Source organism: Cylas formicarius, unplaced genomic scaffold, assembly GCF_029955315.1.
Source record: "Cylas formicarius isolate icCylForm1 unplaced genomic scaffold, icCylForm1.1 PGA_scaffold_12__32_contigs__length_19106922, whole genome shotgun sequence".
In the NCBI taxonomy this organism is placed as follows: Eukaryota; Metazoa; Arthropoda; class Insecta; order Coleoptera; family Brentidae; genus Cylas; species Cylas formicarius.
The window spans coordinates 15087118-15112257 of NW_026844225.1; the positions used below are offsets into that span (position 1 = coordinate 15087118).

At 33.9% G+C, this 25140-nt stretch overlaps 1 protein-coding gene across 2 annotated transcripts in view; it reads right to left on the reverse strand.

Annotated features, from left to right (window-relative positions):
- Positions 1–634: 634 nt before the first annotated feature.
- LOC132695884 (neuronal acetylcholine receptor subunit alpha-7-like) overlaps positions 635–25140 on the reverse strand; it is a 66768-nt gene continuing 42262 nt past the window's right edge. For both annotated transcript variants that reach the window (XM_060660443.1, XM_060660444.1), the window contains exons 4-9: positions 24193–24302; positions 19194–19374; positions 16771–16846; positions 12461–12852; positions 10798–11069; positions 635–4056 (exon numbers count right to left, since the gene is read on the reverse strand). In XM_060660443.1, the coding sequence (XP_060516426.1) occupies positions 3771–4056; positions 10798–11069; positions 12461–12852; positions 16771–16846; positions 19194–19374; positions 24193–24302 (1317 nt within the window). In that variant the 3' untranslated portion in view covers positions 635–3770. The remainder of the gene's footprint in view (positions 4057–10797; positions 11070–12460; positions 12853–16770; positions 16847–19193; positions 19375–24192; positions 24303–25140) is intronic.

A 25140-nucleotide genomic window follows, 5' to 3' on the forward strand; every position in this document is an offset into this window, starting at 1 on the left:
CGCTTTCGAAGGGCGCGGAACTATTTTGCTAAACCAATCCTTGTCCTGTTTTACTGCTTTTAAGGGCGGTATCGATTCGACCGAAATTCGCTTTATGTGCGCAAGGCGGGCAGACTTTATAATATACAGGGACGTGTCCGGCCCAACATAAAACTTTCACCAATATACTTTCCGGATTTTTTTGTAAGACCCAAGTCTTTTCTTAGGGCGAAAGTCAAATTATAACTATTTTACTGTCTTGTTTTGAATGAATTAAGGGCTATATTGTTACGGATTGTTACGAGATCTCGGAGCTTTTCAAAAAATCTTTGACTACGGTTCTGAAGCGACGTGTTGACATAAAAAATAACCATTTACCTCTTTAAAAAAAATATTCTCGTTTTGTTTGATTTTTAGTTCCTGCTAAATTTTAAATTAGTTTAGTGAAACTCGTTTACCCTGTAAAATAATTAAAAAGAACCCCCCAACACGCCACACCAAAAATAAATGCCGGCAAGTGTGTAATTCTTGTTCCTCAATAACGTAATACAAGAAATTACAGCTAAGCTAGTAATAAAACACTTTAGTGTATATTAAATTTTAAGTTTAATTGAAATTGTTTTAACAAAGTACAATCCATTGTAGTAAAATGTTACAACAGCTTATAATACAAAACAGCGGTATTACACTGGGACTGGGATGCTACAGATGACCGAACTAAATACTAAATGGTAAAACAAACTCCATTGCAACCTAACCGAGTTTTTTAATTTAATTTTACCTATTTAATGACAAAACGGATTGTCACATTCCTCATAGAAATAACGCGATGGAAATTTTCTTATTTTAAATAACAATCGAACAAGATTACCTTTTGGAAAAGTTCATTTTACATTTGACTTCTTTCTTCCGGGTTCATCACATAAGTTGTTAAGAGAGATAGATCACACAAGAGTAGTATTGTGTTACGTTCCATTATTAAGATATCTAAATTCTACTGCTAACGTGTTACTTTTATTTATTATATTATTTTTTTAGAAGCCAGTGCGAATAACATTTAATTTATGTTGTTCGAGCTAGCTGCCCCTCTGTGGTATTTTCGTTTAAGTAGATTTTTTTCTTTCCCATTTTGAGGAATTTAGGAATATGCGGTTACTTAGCTGACTGAATTTCCTATTTATATTACATTTACACCCCTTTACGCCCTTAACTGACCTCGAATTAAAATCGTACATTTCACGGTGACCGCTTCATTAATCTCAAGCCCGAATGTAAGGGAAGATTTCTTTGTTCGCGATTCCTTTTATCCCAGTTATATTCCTATTCTTTGTACGTTGTACGTAATAAATAATTATGTAATATTTGGAAAAAGATTGTTACTAAAGATTGCACGCAATTTTCTCTGCAGCGGAGCAGCATTAACCAAACCTCAATGTTGATTTTGTAAAAAATTCGGGTCTGTCCATAGTATATAATTTCAATGACCTACCAAAGTTGTTATTTGCACTGGTTCACGTCAATTCTTTAAACCATGTTTAATTATTATCATATTTACATATTTAACAAACTTTATTAAAAGCTAGTAACATCAGACTATCCCATTGACTTAGTCGATGGACTAACCTATTACTTTTGAGCAGCAGTCTGTTTAATGACCCACGGGGGCCAAATGATAGAAGCCGCCGCCACAAAATGGCAGCAGGTTGTTTGACTCGCAAATAAAGTCGGAAATAATAGAACGTCTATAGTGTAGTTTATAACAGTTCTATAAAATACTAGCCCTATAAACTATATTTAAAATTTGTGTAATAGAATTTAACAATTTTTTTTTATTTTAAATACATGAGACATGATATAACTAGTTATATAAATACAATTTATTTTTTGCTCTAAACTTGCTTAGCAATTTCAGCTATTGCTTGTTTATGTACAGAATGTCCATTTATACAGCATCTCGACAAATTCGTCCACCGTGTATCTATAGAGCGACTAAAAGTGAACGTCGAGGACAAATTTATCGATTGACAATGTACAAATGTGAAACAACCGATAGTGTAATTTACATAATATTCAAAAAGTTAATGGCAATGTTTTGAAAATGCGGAACGAAATCAAATTATGCGACAACACTGGAAATTGGCGGGCAAAGGTGTGGGCGTAAACGTACCAAAAAATGCGCGGTTTCTTAAACCAAACGAACTATTTTAATAGCAACGTTAGGTGTGTTGATATACTCCAGAGTATTGCCATTTCCCTGTGCGATGCGTTTCGTGTTCTTCTATATATCCCTAATTAAATATCATCCGCTTATTGATACGGTATATTTACCGAAACGAAAAGAATTATTCGAATTGATCGAGCAAAACCTGATGTTAATGTTTGTGGTCAGCGGAAATTCCATTCTGTAACTGATTATGAGCGTCGGAACACAATTGTCGATCCCCAACCCACAATAAAGGAATGCTACATGTGTGTATGACATTGATTCTCGTTTGATATCGAATTTTACCGAATTCCCAATGACCCGTCACTCTCACGGGCTAATAGGTTACGGCAAAATGTCAAATCGCTTTGTTCATTACTTTTACGAATCCCACAAAGAAAAATGCATTTTCATGATCGGAGTACGAAAAAATTAAAAAAGGCAGTTTCAAAGTAACAAACGGTTTTAGATTTATATCGATTCCACGGATTTTTCCACATTGCGTTGCTTTTTTGTCAAAACTAACGACCATTAGAAAAAATCTGCGCTAGTTTTAAAAAATATATATCGCGTATGTCAAACGATATGCCCGGGCATGAAGAAAAATAAATAGTCTTTGAGTGGTATCGTAAAGAAGCAGTCATACATTAGAGGTCAAAGAAGGGTGAACTAACCGGTGACCTGAATTCGCCGATCTTGTTTCTGCAGTATATATCTATGCAGTGCGGGTTATTGGTTTCGATGTTGGGAGCAGGAAGAATTTTAAATCGCCATTTTGATTTATATTCAACTTATCCCGAAACCGGAATTCTTGTTTTTGTCTGACTCTAAATTTTCATTTCCGCAAAACCTTTTCATCAGTTTTATTCGGTGAAACTATTTGAAAAGTCGATCCCAGGATTTCGCGATGTATTACAAATAACATTTATCATAAAATTGTAGTAAATCCCCGATCCCGCGCTATTGTATTTGTTTTAATTATCGTGCATGTAGCTTTGTTAAGCTCCGTCCACACGTTCCGGCCGTCACTCCGTGTTTCGGTAAATACTCCGGGATCAATGAGCGAAATGTACATTTGTCGATGCGGCACGTAAAATGGTTTTTGATCGAATTTATTGGGCAATTGACATTTTGTTTTTAATTTGCTACTTCGCAACACATCTAATTCAATAGAAACGAGTTCATAGATTGAAAACTTTTCGCTTAAATCGGCGATTTAATTGCAAACACTGCCAATCACAGATATTGATAGTAATTATTTGTTTTAAAATTAAGCCGAATACACGAAAGCTGACTAACCCAATAATTTCATATCACAGAATGATTGTGTTAATATCCTAGTGAGTGGATACGTAACCAAAATTTTGGATGTATTAATACGCCAACCATAATGGGTATTTTGGTAGCTAGATGCGTCCGTATTAACTCCGTAAGCGTTGACTTTCCAGCAAATTGTCCACCAGATTTTTTCGAGTTAGTTCAACTTGTTTGATAGCAACGCAAGAACGATAAGCGGATATACGCGCACTGGAGCAAAATCACATTCTGGTGGAAAATTGTTAGCCATTCAGGGACGGGACAGCTACAGCTACGACACGATGATATGGGGTGCCGAAAATAACACCGCTAATGTGGCGATAATAGTGAATAGAGTGAATATTATAAGGCACAGTCTGTCAACCACCATGGCAGCAAACTGCCAGTCTCTAGTTATGCTGTGTGCTTCGTCTTCTTTTCTCAGCTGATCCGTTATGAAACGGATTTCTTTCAGTATCATTCCTAGTTCGTAGTCGGCACTGATGCACGTGTGATTCGAGACAATACCCGATTCCTGCAGTCTAGGACCTCCTCCATTGTTACTCTCATCGTTATGTCTAAAAAATATCAATTAATAAATGTTAAGAGATTTCGCCAATGTCAACACCACAATAAATCAAAAATAAAACGTTTTGAAACCTCAAAAATATTTCAGCTTTGCTACAGGTCGATACAAAGTCATTATAAAAAAAATATAGCTATTTATACATATGAACTACTCCTCCATATACCTCTCTTATACCTCCATATATCTCTTCTATATCATAATATAAATTCCGTATTCCTCTCTACCCTGTTTTAGTAGTTCAAATATACCTGTCCGGCTCGAGCTTATTTTCTCATTTGCGTCCCGGACTATTTTTTCAGGAAAACAAAGCCACTCCACGTAAAATATTATAATCGAAATGAGTCGAAGCGGAAAACATATGTACGTAACATATTTCTCATTGAATGGAAAATCGAATTGAGTTATATGAAATTATGGAAAAATTCCCTTATAATTTCGAGTGCAAACTTTAGTAGCGGAACGCTTCCCCGAAGCGAGAAATGTAGTTCGTTTTGTGTTGTTTCTTTCTAGAACCTAAAAGTATTTTCAGTTATAGGTTTTCGCAAATTCCGAATAAAATGTACGGCGCCCATTTTAGAATGCGCCCTATTAAATGTCGTAGTCGAACTTTCGAAATCTCCGTTGCAGACTTTAATAACACTTGAAAACTTTCACTAGTTTAGATTGATGAAATTGAAAAGTCAAATTCTGGTAAAGTTTAATTAAAAGTTCTCGATAAGTAGTTCAAAGAGCTCGAGGTTGATTATTGATGCCTTTGAAAATTACCCATAATACGACATTTTCCGAGCAAATTCTAATGGAAATTCATTATTTGATCTTTTGCGGGTTAAGTTATTTAAGATTTCTGTATTATATCTCATGTTATGTCCAAGCAAAACCCACAGACACAAATAATATCTAGAGTAATTTGGTTTATACGGACCATCTAAATATTTAGACATTTTGAAGAGGCGGGACTTATTTGCCTAATGAAGTTGTTTAAATCGGTTGATTAAAATAAAATTATAAATATATCATTTATAAACAAAGCAACCACTGGCCCAACTGCTGGACTACTACTGAATAGACTACATAGCCCGTTCCTATTGACATCAAATAACGGTAATCAACCGACTCACAGTTCAAATAGACAATAAACAATCAAAAGAAAGTTGATTTTAAAAACAATGTTATGTAGAATAGTAACTTCGAAATATGTTAGTCGTTTACTGTGATAAAAACCGTAGCATGGTATTACACACAAATATTAAACCAAAACTGTCCCACAGGATAACAAACATCAAATTACCAACACCGAAACGGAATGTGATAGTGAGTTTAAAATATTCTTTATAATATATAAAACATTACTATCAAATTTATTATTAGAAATTTTCATGGTATCAAAATTATAAAAACCAGAAAAGTTACTTATAGGAACGGTTGGCCTTGCGTATATGGAATGCGACTCAGAATGACCCCACGGAAATCAGAAACCGAAGAATACTTTTAAGTTAGGCCATGAAAATGACTTTTATGTGTTCGCAATTATTTTTGAACTACCGCCCACACTTACGTCGTTCAACTATTTTTGTAATTAAATATTGTACGTGGAATCGCGCTTTCTGCCAGCGGAAGTCATTAAATTGCCTTACTGGTTTTGATTTTTAGCTTTGACGACCGTTTTAATTTCCCTTTGCTCGTTTTATTTTTAGCAGGGTCGTAAATGAATTGCGTTCCTGGAAAACAAGTTACGTTGACCAACTTTACTTGAACAGCGTTAAGGGCTGGGTTATATACGCAGTATTTTTTTGTTGTGAAATAAAAAATTAAAAAAGATATATTAAAATCATGAAAATTACTCGATTTGATTAAACTAAATGTATTTTAATATTTCTTAAAAAATGAAATAATCAATTAACAGTTCTTGTTTTTTTTTGGCAATTACCACTCGCATTTGTATTTATTAAACCAAACCAAAAATATATAGAGGCAAGGTCGAAATTGATCGGGAACGCAATTTACGAATGTAGCAAAAGCCATGATTTTTGTTTTTAATAGAAATTCTAAATGAGGGCGCACTCTTTTATTTTGCCGCTCTATCGCCCCTATAGAGAATACAAAATTTCCACTGGCTGATCGATTTTGCGAAGCAGCGAAAACCATTTATGAAAACATCCCTCATATCGAACGAGAGTTATTATAGTCTTGGTCTTCGTAGATTTTTTTTAATCGGCGCATAACAAAAACATGCGGGAAGTTGTTGTAGTACCTTCCCAAATGTTTGCCAATATTCTGTCAATATTAAAAATTAGACGAAATGAATTTATTTAAAATAAAAAAAAAGATTTCGCACAGTAATTTCTTGACACTTGGTGGATGCACAAAACTTTCTAATAATATTTATTAGTTAAGTGTCAAATTTTCATCATTAAAGTTTGACTGACAGCAGTTAAAATCAGTAAACACCTAAGACTAAATTTGGTATACGATTAGGATTTAGATTGTGAGATTCAACAGTAAGAGCAGCATTGAAGCAGACTTATCTCGAATTCTTTTTAAATTTTATATATAAAACATGAAAAATTTAATAAGGATTTAATTTGCATAAAAGTGTTCGCTTTGTTTCCACATTCCGGGTTTGCTCTATTGTTATAATTTTACGAACAATATGAGATTCCTATGAATTATTCCAAAGAAATATTATGGTTTCTCTAAAAAAACAAATTCGTTCTTTTAATATACAGCGGTGTTCCACTTCAACATAAAATTCATATCGTCAAATCTAATGGACTGCCCATTGTTTGCCATACAATTGAAGAAAAACGCAATCCTGTGGGTCTTGTCTAAATTTAGTTTTCTAACCAAACATTAGCCTTATTTCCTACATATTTACTTCAATGGACAGTTATTCGGCAAACTAGCAGAAGAAATGATAAAGTTTTATAATCAATCATGAAGAATGAAGTAATGAAGAAATCTGACTAACTACTAAGGTGTCCGCTATAGAGCTGCGAAACAAGAGATGACACCACAAAAACCTCAGATGCGATTGAGGGCTGCGAAATGAATATACTGGTCCAGAAAGTTAGCTCAGGTCCAAAGGTGGAAGGCAGAAAATTATTGAAAGCCGGTTGCTGAGGAAGATTCCTGACAACGTCCCGTCGTGTACTTTATACAAAACTTCTGGATTTCTCCTGCGTTGGTGTTGATATGTAGTCAGTGATGTTTTGAATGTAAGGAAGGACCATGGTGGCAAGTGCAGGATTGCTTTCGGTCTCATTGCATGTGGAAATTATTAGAGAGAAGAGCAGAGGTAAGCTGTTTTGATTCTGCGTTCGAATGAGTCGAGCTGAGATAATTTTACTACCGTGTAAACAAGAGAATTGATAACGGATAATTTTTGGGCCGGATGGTGATGTGACCATGCATTAAGGTATCGGTCTGTGTGCGTAGGTTTTTTGTACACACAATGACCCAATGCTAGGTGTGATTTTCTATCGATAAGAATATCTAAGAATGGGAGGTTATTATTAGTTTCCAACTCCAATGTCTAAGAAAATCCACTAGGGCTTCTTGACCATGGGGCCAAATAATCAAAGCATCATCGACGTAGCGTTTCAATAATTTTGGTTTAGATGAAAGGGATCGAGAGCCTTCTTCTCAAAGGCTTCCATAAATATATTCGCGATGACTGGTGATAGTGGAGAACCCATAGCTGTTCCCGATGTTTGTTCACATATTCGGCCGTTATGAGAAAAATATGTTCCAGACAAGCATTTTTCAATTAAGGTGAGAAAGTTTGGTTCCAGATTCTCGGATTTTAATATATCTAAAATGATGTTTAGAGTTTCATGAATAGGAACTTTGGTAATAGAAACTAACTAGAACGTATTACAGTAGTCTGTGGCAGTTTCTTTGAAAAATTCCTTTTCCTTTGAGTGTGTCTTTTAACAAAAAACAGGTTTAATTACGCTCTGGTTTAAACAAGTTCTAGACTTATTACTATGAAGAAGACAAATAGTAGCGAGCCCAGTACACAGTTCTGGCTACCGTTTCGCCGGGCATTTGCAAATAGACTATAGGAGAACTAGAGTTGAAATTCTTGTTATTCCGCTTCGGAACAATTTCAAAGATACAATGGCACCATTCCGAACGTAATGTAAAGTTTACCCCCGGAATAATTTTAGTACGAATTGAAAAGCCGAGTTTCCTCAGCTTAACAAACACATTCGGTTCGTCTTCATTTGTATCGCGAAAAACTTACACCGAAGATGGAAACTAAGAATCGTACGATAATGGATGAAACCCCAACCGCACCGTTAAGTTTTGTTTGCCGGTTTCGATATCGTGTAACTTTCTTACGTCTTCCACTATCCGTGATAAATTAGGCCTGGCCAGACGTTTATGCATTGCTTTAATTATGTAGATGTTGTTTGGCTGCGATTTGCATGTTGCTCGGAAGCGTTTAATTTTGGCTTACGATAATTCAATAACACTCGGTATGAAAACGAGCGTTTCGGCGTTAGTCAAACTGGCGCGGTCAATCGATTTAAATTAAGTCTTAAATATTTAATAAAATCGTATCAAGTATCGTCCAAAATTGGAAAGCTATAGTTCAAACGTTGAAATGCTAAACCAAATCTATCGGCAAAGTATTTCGATAAATTTTCTAGTGTAAATGAATAATAAAAAACGACGATAGTTTGGTTAATATGGTTAAAAAGTCTACTTCGGAAGATACGGACCCTGCAAAAGAAGACCCAAAAAAACGTTTTTTTAATTACTTCTAGAACGATTCGAAATACTGTGAAATACCGAAGAAATAAGGAGAACTATATAGTTTTTTTCGTGGTGCATGCTCATAGGTAACTGTTTCGTACATTAAAAGGAACAAAAATTGTTCCTCTTTTTAAAAATCCACATAACAGAAATCTTTTTTCTATGTGATAAATGTTGATAAATTACTTAAGAAGTAGGGTTGTAAGGTCAGTAATTCAATAAAATTTTGGGGTATTGGTGATTCAAACAAATGTAACAGTGAGTCCCTGAAAATTTTTAGAATGGACCGCATTGACTCAAAAACGTGTTAAGCTTTAATAAAGTATTTTTATGCAAAAAAAATCCGAAGCAATGGAAAGATATAGGAATAGGGAAATGTAAACAAAAATTGCTCAGAATTTTGCGCAAAATCAGAAAACGTACCATACATACATACATATTGTTCCATTTAAATTTCCAATGCTGTCGTCTGTTCCTGTTTGAATTGGAAATTTTGTAGGTGTGTAAAAATTTCAAAAATATATATACCAAATTTGAAGAAAGAAACCTATTTAGTTTTTTAGAACTTCTAATAGGACTTAAACGTAAATTGCCCTTTATATAACATTATAACGAATATAGTAAAAATTTTGTGTTGTAAAAAGGATCCGAAAACGTTATAAATGATCATCGTTCTGAGCCCTGTAGTAATTAAATTATGAATCAAGAACAAATTTTTAAGACAACGAATAAAAAAGGAAATACAGCAGACAGTCTTAGATGCTTACATTGTATCTACTACTTGCCGAGTGAGAAACATAAAAGTATCTTCTGACAAAATGCAAGTTCAAAATAATTAGCAATATGTTTTTTCATAGTCGTTTTAAAACAATAATTATTAAAATATTCCCAAGTAATAAAAATTACCTAAACAATTTAGTAGTTCGGTCAGAATTACTTGCTAGAACGTCCAAAGCACGATTTTTTGAGGCCCATTTTCTAGAGCCGTTTTTTCTTAACCAAATGGACTTATTTTTTCCTGTTTTATTTGCTGCAGAAATTAATAGAGCATTTTTTGAAATACCCTGTATATATTTTTTTATTTTAAATCCCAAAGTGTCGTTTTTTTTTATTTCAAGTTCATTTAGTAGGAAGGCACCGAAATTTTACACTAAAAATTCGAATGGGAACACAAAATTCGGTACTTTTGATATTTTAGTCGACGATTTTCAACGAGTTTAATCATTGCTGTTAAATATAGAAAATAGCTTGACAGTGTCACTGCCGGTCCCACGCTCGGAAGGAGGAGTCTTGGAAACAGGACTGACAACCCTGTCCCGTAAAAAAAAGGTTGTTGTGAATGCTAAGTCTGAAGTAAACACCATAGATAAAAAAAAATTACGTTATTTTTTATCGGAAATAAAGAATTTATTTCAGCCAGATTTTTGTCAGCCCCTTAAATAATAACAATCAAAATGGTGAACGTAATTCAAAAAATTTACTGACAATTACAGGAATTATACTAAGTGAAAAAAATTAAAAGTAAAATATGCTAATTAAATATTATTTAAATAACAAAATAGCAGTAGTTTAGGCCAGAAAATACTCAATGGTAGGGGATCGATATTTTTTATCTTGTTTAGAAATCAATTTGACTGTATTGTTGACAGCTTTCGCAAAAGGTGTTTTAAATTGCTCTAGACAATTGAAATCTCTAAAACCTAATTCGATTCAACAAATCGTGATAATTTAAACAAAAAACATACATAATAACATACCAAATAATGTAAATGCTTAAAGTTATGTTGAAAGATTTTTTATTAGAAAAAACGTTTGTTCGTGCGGAATTGGACAAACAAATACAAATTATAACATAGGACATGTTTTTTTTTTCTACCTTGCAGGTTGGTATTACATCCAAATTCATCAAAATATGCATGCAATAAGGGGGATTTTACATGCGTCAGGATATACGACATTGAATACGAACCTGTAAACTGTTCGAAAGAATGTGGCTGGTAGAGGCGTTGGCGTTCCTCCTCCACGATAATTATGCCTGAAATCGTCGTCGATATCTAGAACGTTGGCGAGTAGACTCTTGGATGATCTTTCCTTGAGTTCAACGTCAGGGAAATTTATTGTCTTCCTTTCTGCAGTTACTGATGAAGGCCGTGGTGGCGATAAATACGGGTCACTGTTGTTCGGACTAGGTCTATGCATACCCAGAATTTTGGGTAGCCATTTTAAGAAAACTACTCGGATCTGGAACGATAGCGATTAAAATATAAATATTATAGGTATAGGTATAAATATATTAGTATAACTTTTCCATTAACCAATTAAACCAAGCAGTTCGAAATAATAGATAAATAAAAATCGAAATAAATAATTGCAGCTTGAAAAATACAGTGGAAATACGAAGAAATTCGAGAGGAAAATCTTAAAGTTAAAACTTTTATCTTCTTCCTTCGTCGTGGAAATGAATTTATAAATATTTACCAGCATTTTAAAGAAGCTTTCGTTTTAATCAATCAGTACATTTTTATTGAGAAACCAAGTTTCTTTCATTTGAAACTATTAAGCAATTATAGGTCGCGAATTAACAATCTGGCACATAATGTGGTCGAAATTATAAATACATAATTACACAGAATAATTTAATATTCAACCCTTTAGGCAAAAATTTAAAATGTATGCGAAATGCCAACAATCGAACAAAATGTTTCATTCTTACAATAAATAAAGCCGGGCAAAAAATTTAAATCCCTAGTAGAACCAAAATTAAAACTCCCGGTTTATTATTCGAAAGGGAATAATAATACGCGTGTACAAATAATATTCCTAATAAAGGTCAACACAACTTGAACAAAATAAAATAAATATTTGGGTGGCGACTCACTAGTCCGAACGCCAATGTATGCGTGTATAAGGTTTGAATATTTTAGTTTTCGTGAAATATATCTATAGTACCCGATAATATTTGAACAAAATACAAATTAACCCTGCCAAAAGAGAAACAAACGCGAATGAGTTGTATAAAAAATCTGGTCCTTTAGAAGAAAAAAAATTAACCGAATATATTCAAAATTTAAAAAATTACTTATTTCTCTCAAAAAACTGTTCGTTTTTCCAATCGCAATCACAATCGTATTTAATGTACATTTTACATTACTAAATATGTTTCAATAATTAGAACTAGTTTATTGAAGTCATTCTTTGTAGTGACAGTGACAGTTCAAAGCTGGCTGAAATACATAAATTATCTTCTATCTAATTGTACCGAAATACTCGAATATGCCACTCCTCAACGCCAACACATGATTCAGTAAATGTGGTGGCAAATGTTTGTCGCTTAAAGTAAAGCTTCATTTTCGAGTTTTATAACGAGTAAATCGCTGTAATGTTGATCTAGTGTGACTTTAAAAGACCCTAAACTTTCCAGGGTAAAATTATCGTAAAAATTTGAAAATGAAATTTCATTATCTTCTTTTTAAGGACTAAAATTTAGCACCACGTTATTTCGTCGCGTGTTGCTCAATAGCACATGCCATTGGGACACTCTGTAAAGATAATATGTTAGGAGGTTAAGTGTGTCTAGATTAATGAGTCTCTATACTCTAAATATAAATGAAGATTGGTATAAAAACACTTACCCAAGTAGACATCTCGTGGGTGTCGGCGTTTCGATGGTGATAATTGAGAATAAGAATGGTAGAAACTACAGATGACGCGACCATGAACATTATGCAGTTAAAATAAGTCCCTAGCAAAGGGACGGCTTCAGAGGTAGCCGGCATCGTCTCGGCCACCATATTGAGGAAAACGGTCAGCGATAGTAAAATCGTCACCCCCAATGACAATTTCTCCCCGGAATCGGGGGGCAAGGTGAAACCCAGTACCGCCATCGAAGCGATCAAAACGCACGGCACGATGAGATTAAAAAAATAATAAAGGGTTCGTCGGCGGATAATGATGGTAAATGTGATGTCAATGTAAGGCTCCGGGCAGCAATTGTAATAAAGCTCGTTCCTTTTGCCCGGAACACCTGTTGACAAAAACAAACGAAACTTGTAATGTCCCGTAATAAACGTTAAGTCGAGTATATGTCGTCCGCAAACTCGCGGAAAAACGTTTTAAAAATTGTTCGGAAAACTATTTCGAGGTGAACCGCGGCAAACAAGTCTGTACTTCCTCCAAAGTGATTGATAACTTTAGAAAGTTAAGTGGAAAACCTTATAGCACTTGATACTAAACGCCTAACTTCGTAAAAGACCGCCGCTAAGAGGACAAGTGCTTTTTATATTTTAAGGAATGTAATATACCGGGCGATACGCGTAACGGTTTGTTCCTTTATTAAAGACTTCGATATTTGCACGGCTTGAAGTTTCAATGGCATAACGGCATAATTTTAGGCACATAATCATTTCCTTAGGCATTTAATGTAAAAAAAGCAGAGCCATACATTAGCTAACCAAAGCAAATGTTACGTGTCTAAAACCGCTTTATAATGGTTTTAAGACGAAAACTTCGATATTAGAGTTTCTGATACAGGAAGCAAAAGAAAAATAAATCAATTTTTTTATCCATCTATAATAAAATCAAATCGTCTGAATAGCCGTATAATAATAATAAATGGTGGCCTATCACTAAAATATGCAGGTTGGATTAATGAAAACAAAAAGAAACTTATTTTCAAAAGTTAAGAAATTATGAATTTTTCTTCTTTGAATCACTCCATTAAATGTTGACATTCATTGGGAGTACACTTCATAAGTGAGAACAAATATACATGCAAATCAGCTGTTAAAGGGAACTCGAATATTTACTGGCTCAGGACGTAATATACAGTAGACGATAGTTTAACAGTAAAATAGTATTTTTATTCATTTTTTGTTTTTTATAAAAAAAATTATAAAAAGAGTGAAAATCAACTTATTGCAGTGCCAAATTTGAAAGTTACAACATTTTTTAAGAAATAAGATTATTAATCAATATAGAAAATTATTGAAATAAAAAAGTGCATCCACCAGACTTCAACAATAAAACGGAAACGTAAACATTACCGTTAAAAAGATTTTGCATGACTTTCCTGACATTGCTTGCCATTTCATAGACGCTCCAAATTTATACGAATGATAATGTTTTCAGAAAATCAATAGTAGAGGATCCGGTTTAAGAACAACACCCCTCATTCTTTTCCGAGATAAAATAACTTTTTTTTAATAACAAAACTTGTTGATTAATCAAATGAGAAATGATTGACAGCTTAGCTTAGACTTAGCAAGACTATTTTTAATTAAAAATTAATTAATTTCATTTTTTTTCTTGGTTACCGTCAGTATTTTTCTTTATAAATTTGGTCTCAATCAAAGAAAAAAGTATATAGAAAATGCCATACAATGTTTGACTACCTTTTTTTAGGCAACAATAAGTGTCAACCAGGTGTCAACAGGTAATCGGATGTAGTGATTTACCCTCATTCTTTTTCTTTAAAAATTGAATATGTAAATATATAGAATTTTATCACGAACCCAACAATATATGATTGACTTTCCAAATCGTGGCAAAGCTAATGATTGACACGTTCTAAAGTTTCAATAATTTCACGTAAAAATAAAGTGCGACTGCGAGCGCTATACCTTTTTTCATGTACGGCAGAGAAGCACAGCTGCTCATAAGACCCTTGCCAGAAAGAGAAAGGCATGTGTTCAGTTCTCTGTGTATAAGACAAAGATAAATATATTCCCCCACTTAAAATTATTTTGGTGCCTTACCACGTTATAGCATTATTAGTAAAAAGCTGCAGTATAGTCACAGCCTGTAAAAGCGTGGAACGCCGGCAAACTTTGGCATAATGAGACCCCTAACTTTGTTGGTTGCTAATTCAGTACAATTAACGCAGTTAATATGTTTTTTTATTTTTAGTTTTACTTGCTGAGCCCGCAAACCAAATTTATACTTCTGGAACTTTATGCGTGTTGCCCAGCATGATACATAATTCGCGTATCCGCTTCTTCGTGATTATTTTTGATTTTTTATACTTACTTAAATTATTTTGGTTAAAGAAAATACATAAACTATAAAAATTTTTACTTACTTCATAATTTTGAACAAATTTGGAGTTCTCTTCACTGTATTTTGTCCGTAATGCTGTCACCATTGTGATTGTGATAACCTAATTTACCCATAGATTCTTCGGTTAAAACAACATCAGCGTGCTTAAATCCACGTTCTTTTCGAAATAGTATTTTTAAATAACAATTTCTAAAAACATTATTGTCAAAATCAATAATTTGTGATGTTTTACCACATACAAAACACTTCTTCATTTTTGTTTATTGAAAATTATCAAAACAATAATACTCTAATAAATAATAGACGGAGTAGACCACGTTGCTAAACAAAACCGTATTTATAAATATATATAGATATATACTATTATACATTGCAAATGCGGTAAGACTCCTAAAAAATTTTAAGTAGGGGAATATATTTATCTTTGTCTTATACACATAGAACTGAACACACGCCTTTCTCTTTCTGGCAAGAGTCTTATGAGCAGCTGTTATTGTACATCCTTCTCTGCCGTACATGAAAAAAAATATAGCGCTCGCAGTCACACTTTATTTTTACATGAAATTATTGAAACTTTAGATAGTGTCAATCATTGCCACGATTTGGAAAGTCAATCATATATCGTTGGTTTCGTAATAAAATTCGGTATATTTACATATTTAATTTTTAAAGAAGAAGAATGAGGGTAAATCACTACATCCGATTACCTATTTACACCTGGTTGACACGTATTGTTGCCTAAAAAAAGGTAGTCAAACATTGTATGGCGTTTTCTATATACTTTTTTTCTTTGATTGAGACTACATTTATAAAGAAAAATACTGACGGTAACCAAGAAAGAAAATGAAATTAATTAATTTTTAATTAAAAATAGTCTTGCTAAGATGTCAATCATTTCTCATTTGATTAATCATAATTTATTATTAAAAAAAAAATTTATCACGGAAAAGAATGAGGGGAGTTGTTCTTAAACCGGATCTTAGACTACAAGGAAATCCTATACCTTTATAACACACGAAGCAGAAAAAAATGAGCTCTGTCGTGAAATGCGGTTGTTGTTTTAGTTATCGCAACTAAAATTGTCAAGAAAAACATCTAAGGTCACATTTTAAGGAAAGTATTATTAATAATTTTCTTCGGTGACACGAACTACAGCTATAAAGCGCACAGGTAACTTAAGGCCTTGTCAGTTAAAGTTAATACTGACGACAGTTTATTGCTTTCCACCGCAATAAAGTTCACGGGAAACTTTATAAATTTTAGTTGAACTAAAGCTGAAGCTTGACTTCGAAACTTCGCGAAGTATGAATTGGAAAATTCCTTTACAACCTTTATTTATTTAGATGATTAAAATAATTCCGAAACGGCAAGATCGAAGTTTTCTCTCAGAATATTTAATATTTACCGAGTCCCGTCAAGGTATGAATGTTCGTAAATATAAACAGCGCGTTTTATATCGATTGGGGCAAGTCGGTATATATTTGAAAATTCATCACTGTTGATATCCGGTTTGTATTATTAGAAAAGCTTTTTTAAAAGATAAAAATTACCATTACATTAGGAGTACTTCAAAAAATTTAAAAGTTATTTATCGTCTTTTTAACTTACAATCTATTGGACTGTCCGAATTTTAGCATATCCAAATACCACTAAAAAGATGATTTTTTGATCATAAATACCATTGAAAGAGCAAAAACACTTTTAGGGATTTCTGTAGTTTTAGTGAGTTCTGGTTAGCTTAGATTAATACCTTCTCATTTTGAATAATTTTTGAAAGTGCTCTAGAAAATATTAGAGGGAAAATTTCATTTTAAGTGTTTTGGAGTACCCTAAATTCATAACAATTTACCTTGAGCTCGAATAATTTTAAGAGTAAACTGTCACTCACCCAATAAATCCCATTCGCCGTTGGTTATAAAATTGCTTATGTCGCCACCCCCATCGTCCTGAAGTTGTAAATCGAGCTGGAACGAAACGTCATATGCAAGTTCGCGCGCATATTTCGCGGATTAACAATCAAAATTACGCGATAAATGGCAGAAAAGTTTCCGGAAAGTAAATCCAAACAGCTAGGCAAAACATTGGATGTGGTAGCTAGTTTTAAAGTAGTTTGAAATTCAAAAATCCTCATCGGCAAAAAATGAAGTTCCGCGCCAAGGAAAACTGATTCATGCCTTGCAAATTGCATTTCATTTTTGCGCAGTGCTCGACGTAGCGAAAACTTCAGAATGATAAACAGCTTAAACAACAAAAACAGAATTCAATGGGAAAGGAGTGTTTGTAGGGCATTTTTAATGTGCTAATTAGTTTATATTCGTCGTTTCTCCCAACCTGGGGCAACAATGGATAAATTAAATTTAGCTTGGTTCCCCGAAAAGTTTGTTAATTTCGATTTACTGAAGACGTGCACGCACACCTTTCGTTTCGGTACTAATTTCCTGATAAAAGCTACAAACAAATGGGTGTTTTCTTTCGATGTAGTTGCAATAAAACAACGATGGATTATTCGATTGATATGAATTTTATTTATCCGAAAGATAAATAAACGGCTGGAGCGGATGTAGTCCAATCTGGACGTCCAATTTTCGATGACTTTTTCCAACATTTGTGGCCGTATATCGGCAATAACACGGCGAATGTTGTCTTCCAAATGGTCAAGCGTTTGTGGCTTATCCGCATAGACCAATGACTTTACATAGCCCCACAGACAGTAGTCTAGCGGTGTTAAATCACAAGATTTTGGAAGCCCATTCACAGGTCCAAAACGTGAAATTAGGCGGTCACCAAACGTGTCTTTCAATAAATCGATTGTGGCACGAGCCGTGTGACATGTTGCGTCGTCTTGTTGAAACCACATCTCGTTTTGGGCCCATTGACGATCGTTTGGCTTCAATTCTTGCACGAGTTGGATTTTGTAAGCACGAAAACCAAGATCCTTCCGCAAAATCTTCCATAAAGTGGATGGACATAGATCCAATTCCTGTGCTCGATGGCAGATGGACTCATTCGGGTCTTCCTCAATGCTACGCTCTACAGCAGCAATAGCTTCTTCTGTACGCACCGTACGGCGTCTCTGGGGATGCGAGTTATGAATAAGAGTTAACGTGGTGCGAAAACGTTCCATGGTTAATCGAATTAACTGCTCTGATGGACGATTTTGTCGATGATAAAATCGACGTAGTGCGCGATACGTATTCCGCACAGAACCATTATTTTCGAAATAAAATTGCACTATTTGCAAGCGTTGTTCGGGCGTGAGTCTATTCATGATGAATTGCCAAACCAAACTGAGAATAAATCACTTGACAGCTGTTAAATCGGTCGCCATCTTAAACAGTAATGCCAACGCAAAGTTCTATACATCGAAAAAAAACACCCATTATTATCACATGTCATAAATTCTACATTCAAGTCGTTTTTTATAAAATTCGATGTGATTTTTCTAATACTGCATAATTTTAACGGTCATAACTAATATTTACACCAAATTTTCAAAATTGCGAAAATTTATTGACTTCTCTTGCTGTTTACACTTACATTTTTCTTCCATAGAATACACTTGGCGCAGAAGCTACAGAAACAGTCTTTCATTATCAAAATGCCATATTCTTTTAATTTTGCATCACTAATATCGGCCCGCATATTTATTAAGTGGAAACCATAAAACCAGAAGTGAGTTTTGCCAATGCAGGAAAAATATTTACGATTTATTTATATCACACGCAAATGTATATACCTTTTATTTATAATACTTCAAAAAATGCTATTAAATGATGATGATAACTAACTATCTGTCTCTTAATTTTGGACTAGCTTTATTTGATTTTCGGAATAGATTAATTAAGCTCATATAGGCAAATATTTATACCAAGTGCCAAGGTTATTTTTGTAATGAAGTTCAAAAAAGCTGAAATCACATTTTGCCTTAATCCATGGACGCATACATCAATTTTCAAGAAAAAAATTGAAGCATTAAGAAAATTCGCATTGAATTTCAGAAAACTCAATATTTACCAAAAATAATGCGAGCAACTAGATAAAACCCCATAAATACGACTCGCGAATGCGGCAACCAAAAATTTACTTGCGGATACGCACTTCAATCTGTATGCTTATAAACCTTGCAACTTGTCACCAAATATATAGCTAAAGGAAATCACGGCAGCAGGGTAAACGTCGTGGTTTAGAATTGAACAACAAAAGAGAATAGTATCGTCTATTGCGAAATAAAATTGTCGAATAATCTTTACGTATGAAATTCTGGAACTAGTTTGGAATCCAACTCTGGATTTGGTAGATTAGTAGACTCACCTGTAAGCCGTCGTAAGTCCAGCTGCCAAATTTCATCTCGCAACGTTGATCGTCGAACGGAAACCAGGTGATATCGATTTTACATGTGCTTTTAAATATTCCCGGAGGCAAGTAGAAACAACTGCCATTGTTACGAACAACAACGTTGGTCGGGTATGTCCCGTCAAAACCCTCGTCAGCACTGAAACAATATTTTCGGAATTTAGGGGACGCTAATGTCTTTAGAGCTATTTTTTTTTCGAATTCGATAAGGTTTGACCTTTTAAAAAATAATTATCCCACGACCAACTTCTCGCTCTACCGCGAACTATGGTTTTATTCTGTCGTTACACCGCGCTAGGCTTACATGTACGCGTCAAAATTGAACGCCCATATATCAACATATCGATGGGTTTCTCGTGTTGATCCCTCTTTTATTACAAATCGAAACATCCATAAAAAATTTACGAGTTCCGGGCTACGATTTTTCGATTTCGAGTTTAAAAATTATTGCGTCATCGATGCCTTTTTGATTAACGATTTTTTGAAACGGGGCGCGTTATTAATATCCGCATAATAGTTTTGTAATGGACTTTCCGTAATTCGAAATAGATTGATTTAATCCTTAATGCGCCGCGCAAGCTTTTTTTTTGCAATTATTTTTACATTTCGAATGAGTACGATGATTACTGATGTCTTAGGTATGGTGTGTCCGTAAAATCATATTTGAGAGCAGAAAATATGTAATAAATTTAATTAATAATATAATAATATAATATACTATATAATAATATATTTCAAAAATTCAAGATTCTTACATTTGCATACAAAATACCTTATTGTCGACTACGAGAGTAAAACAGAATTAGATTTTGATTAAAAACGTACGTAATTATTAATACTTTGTATATATTGAGTGTCATTGCATTTCGTATTAGTAGTAATGTGATATTATACCGAAATAAACGTAAGATAATAATTAATCTTTATATTTTTAAAACACCTTGAATGTCGGTCCCTGATTCTGTTCTACAATAACGACTAGTCGTGTGTTTTATTGAATTCGGGATAATTGCCGTCAGAATCATATACTTTGCGACATACTGTACTGGATTTCTTGGGCAGCGGGTATTAAATGTGACGTTTCGCCAAACATAGTGCTGACTTCTTCAGAGCTCGGTCTGAGGGCCAATTGTTCTGCAAGCCTTTTGATACTTGTTAAGGGTGGGACGAATGGAAGGTAAATTCGAGCCTGTATTGCAGTTTATGTTATTGTATAAGATATTTGATAATTTGGGTACACCATGATAGATATGGATGAAACAAGATTGCTTTCTAAAAATTGTCGCTTTTTATTATAAAAGGAAAGAACTTCGCCATTTCGTGTGGTAAAGGGACGCATTGTTTTTGTATCGTGCTCCTGCGGACCACTATGACCACTTTCGAAAAATCGATGTAATTTAATTGTGCATGCACCCTGTATAAAATGTGCTTCACATCTCGTCGAACTTCAAAGTTACAGCTAACATCGGTAAAAATCAAAATTTGCACAAATAATAGCGTTGTCGAATGATATTTTTTCAAATATTTCGCGCCCAGTATAATTGACGAAAGCTGAAACGGTCACGATACTGTTCAAATAAAATTATCCCATCTTAAACGGTTTTTCATTTATCGCCAATAATTTAGCCACACAAACGGAAATTTTTAGGATATTTATGGGTAAAAACCCATAAACGACACACCCTGTATATGATACATTAATTGCTATAGCCCTGGGTTTTCCTCGCGCCCTGGTTAAAGAATTTTTTGAAAATAGTAAATGGTTTTCGAGAAAATAAGTTTTTTCTGAAACCATGCAGTGCGGCGTAATAATCAATGACGTCATGGCGTCTTGACAGCCCAAGAAATAGCGATTTCAATATGCATTTTTTCAAATATCCCGAGCAGCTTATGTGATAGACGAAAACCGCAAATTCAAAAATTGTACTTCTTGATGCGGCCTATGACACCGTTTGAACCAAATAGCCATATTTTTACGATTTTTGATTTGCGGCTAATAATTTACTCTATATTCGAAATAGATTGATTTAATCCTTAATGCGCCGCGCAAGCTTTTTTTTTGCAATTATTTTTACATTTCGAATGAGTACGATGATTACTGATGTCTTAGGTATGGTGTGTCCGTAAAATCATATTTGAGAGCAGAAAATATGTAATAAATTTAATTAATAATATAATAATATAATATACTATATAATAATATATTTCAAAAATTCAAGATTCTTACATTTGCATACAAAATACCTTATTGTCGACTACGAGAGTAAAACAGAATTAGATTTTGATTAAAAACGTACGTAATTATTAATACTTTGTATATATTGAGTGTCATTGCATTTCGTATTAGTAGTAATGTGATATTATACCGAAATAAACGTAAGATAATAATTAATCTTTATATTTTTAAAACACCTTGAATGTCGGTCCCTGATTCTGTTCTACAATAACGACTAGTCGTGTGTTTTATTGAATTCGGGATAATTGCCGTCAGAATCATATACTTTGCGACATACTGTACTGGATTTCTTGGGCAGCGGGTATTAAATGTGACGTTTCGCCAAACATAGTGCTGACTTCTTCAGAGCTCGGTCTGAGGGCCAATTGTTCTGCAAGCCTTTTGATACTTGTTAAGGGTGGGACGAATGGAAGGTAAATTCGAGCCTGTATTGCAGTTTATGTTATTGTATAAGATATTTGATAATTTGGGTACACCATGATAGATATGGATGAAACAAGATTGCTTTCTAAAAATTGTCGCTTTTTATTATAAAAGGAAAGAACTTCGCCATTTCGTGTGGTAAAGGGACGCATTGTTTTTGTATCGTGCTCCTGCGGACCACTATGACCACTTTCGAAAAATCGATGTAATTTAATTGTGCATGCACCCTGTATAAAATGTGCTTCACATCTCGTCGAACTTCAAAGTTACAGCTAACATCGGTAAAAATCAAAATTTGCACAAATAATAGCGTTGTCGAATGATATTTTTTCAAATATTTCGCGCCCAGTATAATTGACGAAAGCTGAAACGGTCACGATACTGTTCAAATAAAATTATCCCATCTTAAACGGTTTTTCATTTATCGCCAATAATTTAGCCACACAAACGGAAATTTTTAGGATATTTATGGGTAAAAACCCATAAACGACACACCCTGTATATGATACATTAATTGCTATAGCCCTGGGTTTTCCTCGCGCCCTGGTTAAAGAATTTTTTGAAAATAGTAAATGGTTTTCGAGAAAATAAGTTTTTTCTGAAACCATGCAGTGCGGCGTAATAATCAATGACGTCATGGCGTCTTGACAGCCCAAGAAATAGCGATTTCAATATGCATTTTTTCAAATATCCCGAGCAGCTTATGTGATAGACGAAAACCGCAAATTCAAAAATTGTACTTCTTGATGCGGCCTATGACACCGTTTGAACCAAATAGCCATATTTTTACGATTTTTGATTTGCGGCTAATAATTTACTCTATAAAAAAACAATTTTCTATTTTTACCTATAATTTGAGAACCCTGTATAAAATCGAAAAAATGCCTGAAATAAATGTTTTTGCACTGGATCTTCTGCGTCCGCCGGTTAAAGAATTTTGCCAATCGGATGAACGATTATGGAGGAAAACACATTTTTCTGGAAACTAAAATTACCAAAAAAAAAAAAATTCAAATATATTTAAAAAATACTTGGTAATCTTTGATTGCGATCAATTTCTACAGATTAAATGTGGACACGGATTTTTACTTCTCGGATAAATTTGAAGTTGATATCTGCATATTTAGGACACTTAACACCTTTTTCATTTAGCAGGGAATATCGGGAACAATAGGTGAAAACTTTAAATACAAAAGTTTTTGCTATCTATGCGGGCTATATCGCAATATAAAAGAAAGTGCGATTTGAATAATAGTCTTTCAGTTATAACCAATTTTCAATAATAGGGGGACCCATTTTTCAGTTTTTTTGAATTTGCGCCGCACCCTGTATATTTTTTTAAAAATTGTCATGAATAAAAGTTTATAGAGCCGTATCTTCTGCTTCTTCTGGTTCAAGAATTTTTTGGTCTTGTAAACAGTTTTTGAAAAATGATGTTTTTTGCGCGATTTTTTATTTTTCATCGATTTTCGAAAATAACAAGGCGTTTTGGCCTTATCGAATAAAAATTATCTTTCACTGATTGCAGATGTTGGGAGGGTTTAGAACCAATAGGGAATCTAGTTTTTCATATTTGGCCAACGGAGGGTCAATTACTGACTTACTTTGTGTAGTATATATCTTGATTATGGAAATAAATTGCTTGGAAGAAAAGTTGAGCTGAGACGTGTTATTTCCTGGTAAAGAGATTCGAGTTGAGGCAATTATATTGCTCTGAAAACTAAGAAATTAATCATGGAACTTACCCACTTCTAGTTTCTGAAAATATTCCGTAAAATATTCGCGAAGACAGAAAAGTGGAGTACCCATATCTGCTCATAAATTTATTCGTTACAACAGAAATATGTTTCAGAGAGACATTTTTTGACTAAATAGAGAAGGTTGCAGATAGGTCTCTAGATATCTTTAATAAAGAAAGATTTAACGTCAAAACTAATTAGAATGTTGTCTAAATCTAACTTAATATAGTTCAGGTGAGAATAATTAAGCAGAAAACTGGAACTTTTTTGCTAAAAAATAAGTTGGCGGACCGATTATGCTAACGATAGGTCGAAGAAGTAAGGTTGTTTTGTGAATTTTGAAAAGAAAATTCGTGAGTCTATTGAAATCATGAAACAACCTAAAAAAAACGAACCGCAATACCGGTTTCTATTTGGGATTCGGTCATCCGTGAAGCAATAAAATCCCGCCCCCGGCAGAGCAATCGAACCTGTTTCAGGAAAAATGCAGCAAAAGTGTATTTAAGTTCCACAGCCTGTCGAAGCATTTTTTAAGTATTACTTATTCGATTTGACTAACCTGTTGTACATGAGCACGTCCGGTTTCCATAGTCGATGAGGTGGAATTCTAAGATCCTTCACACCTCCGTATTCCGAAGAATTCCACCTTAAGTTAACATCATTCCATTCCTGTTAACACACCACGTTAAGGATTAATATATAAATAAAATTGGCGCGCAAAGCTGTAACACGACTTATAAGGTTATATATTTTTGTTTCGAAATTGTAGATGGCTGACAGTCACAGCGGTTCCTATAAAGTTGATTTGCGAGGGTAGTTGTAAGTGTGTAACTTATTCGATTGCCTATTGTGTGTCTGTTGCAGTAATTTCGGCGTGTTTCATTGAAAAATTTTGCCCCGTTTTCTCCGAGAGTTGTAATTCCGTCGTATCTTATATTATTTATGGCAGTTGCAGCGTATGGCGCTGACTGAAAATTGTGAATAACGATCTTAAATCTAGGTCTCTAAAAACCCGTTACTTTTAGTTTGATATATATCTCGCACACTTTTATTTCTTGAGAAAACTACGTTAAAACTTCCCTCTTTCTTTATTTAAAAAGTATTTATACATCGGAAAATGTCTCAGACTTATTTAAGAGAAAGAATTGCGAGGTGGCGCTTTTAACTGTATTTTTTAAGTTTTATTATTAACGCGGCTATTTTTCTACAAAAATATGGTCAAAAATTTTCCATGCCGTCGCTTTTATAATAAAACAGTTTAACCGTAGCAAGAAAATGAGAGATTGACTTGTGCATAATTAACTTTAACTTTTGTAAAGGCATATAACAAATATTACAACTATTGAAGACACTTCGATGTCTATGTATAGGAATTATAGCACCATATGATATTTTGAAAAAGCTTCATTTAACTGGAAGCCCAGGATATGGACCTTTAAGACCCGCTTGGTTCAAAAGGTCGATTGATTTTGATCATTTCATAATTAAGAAATAAAGATGGTTGTTC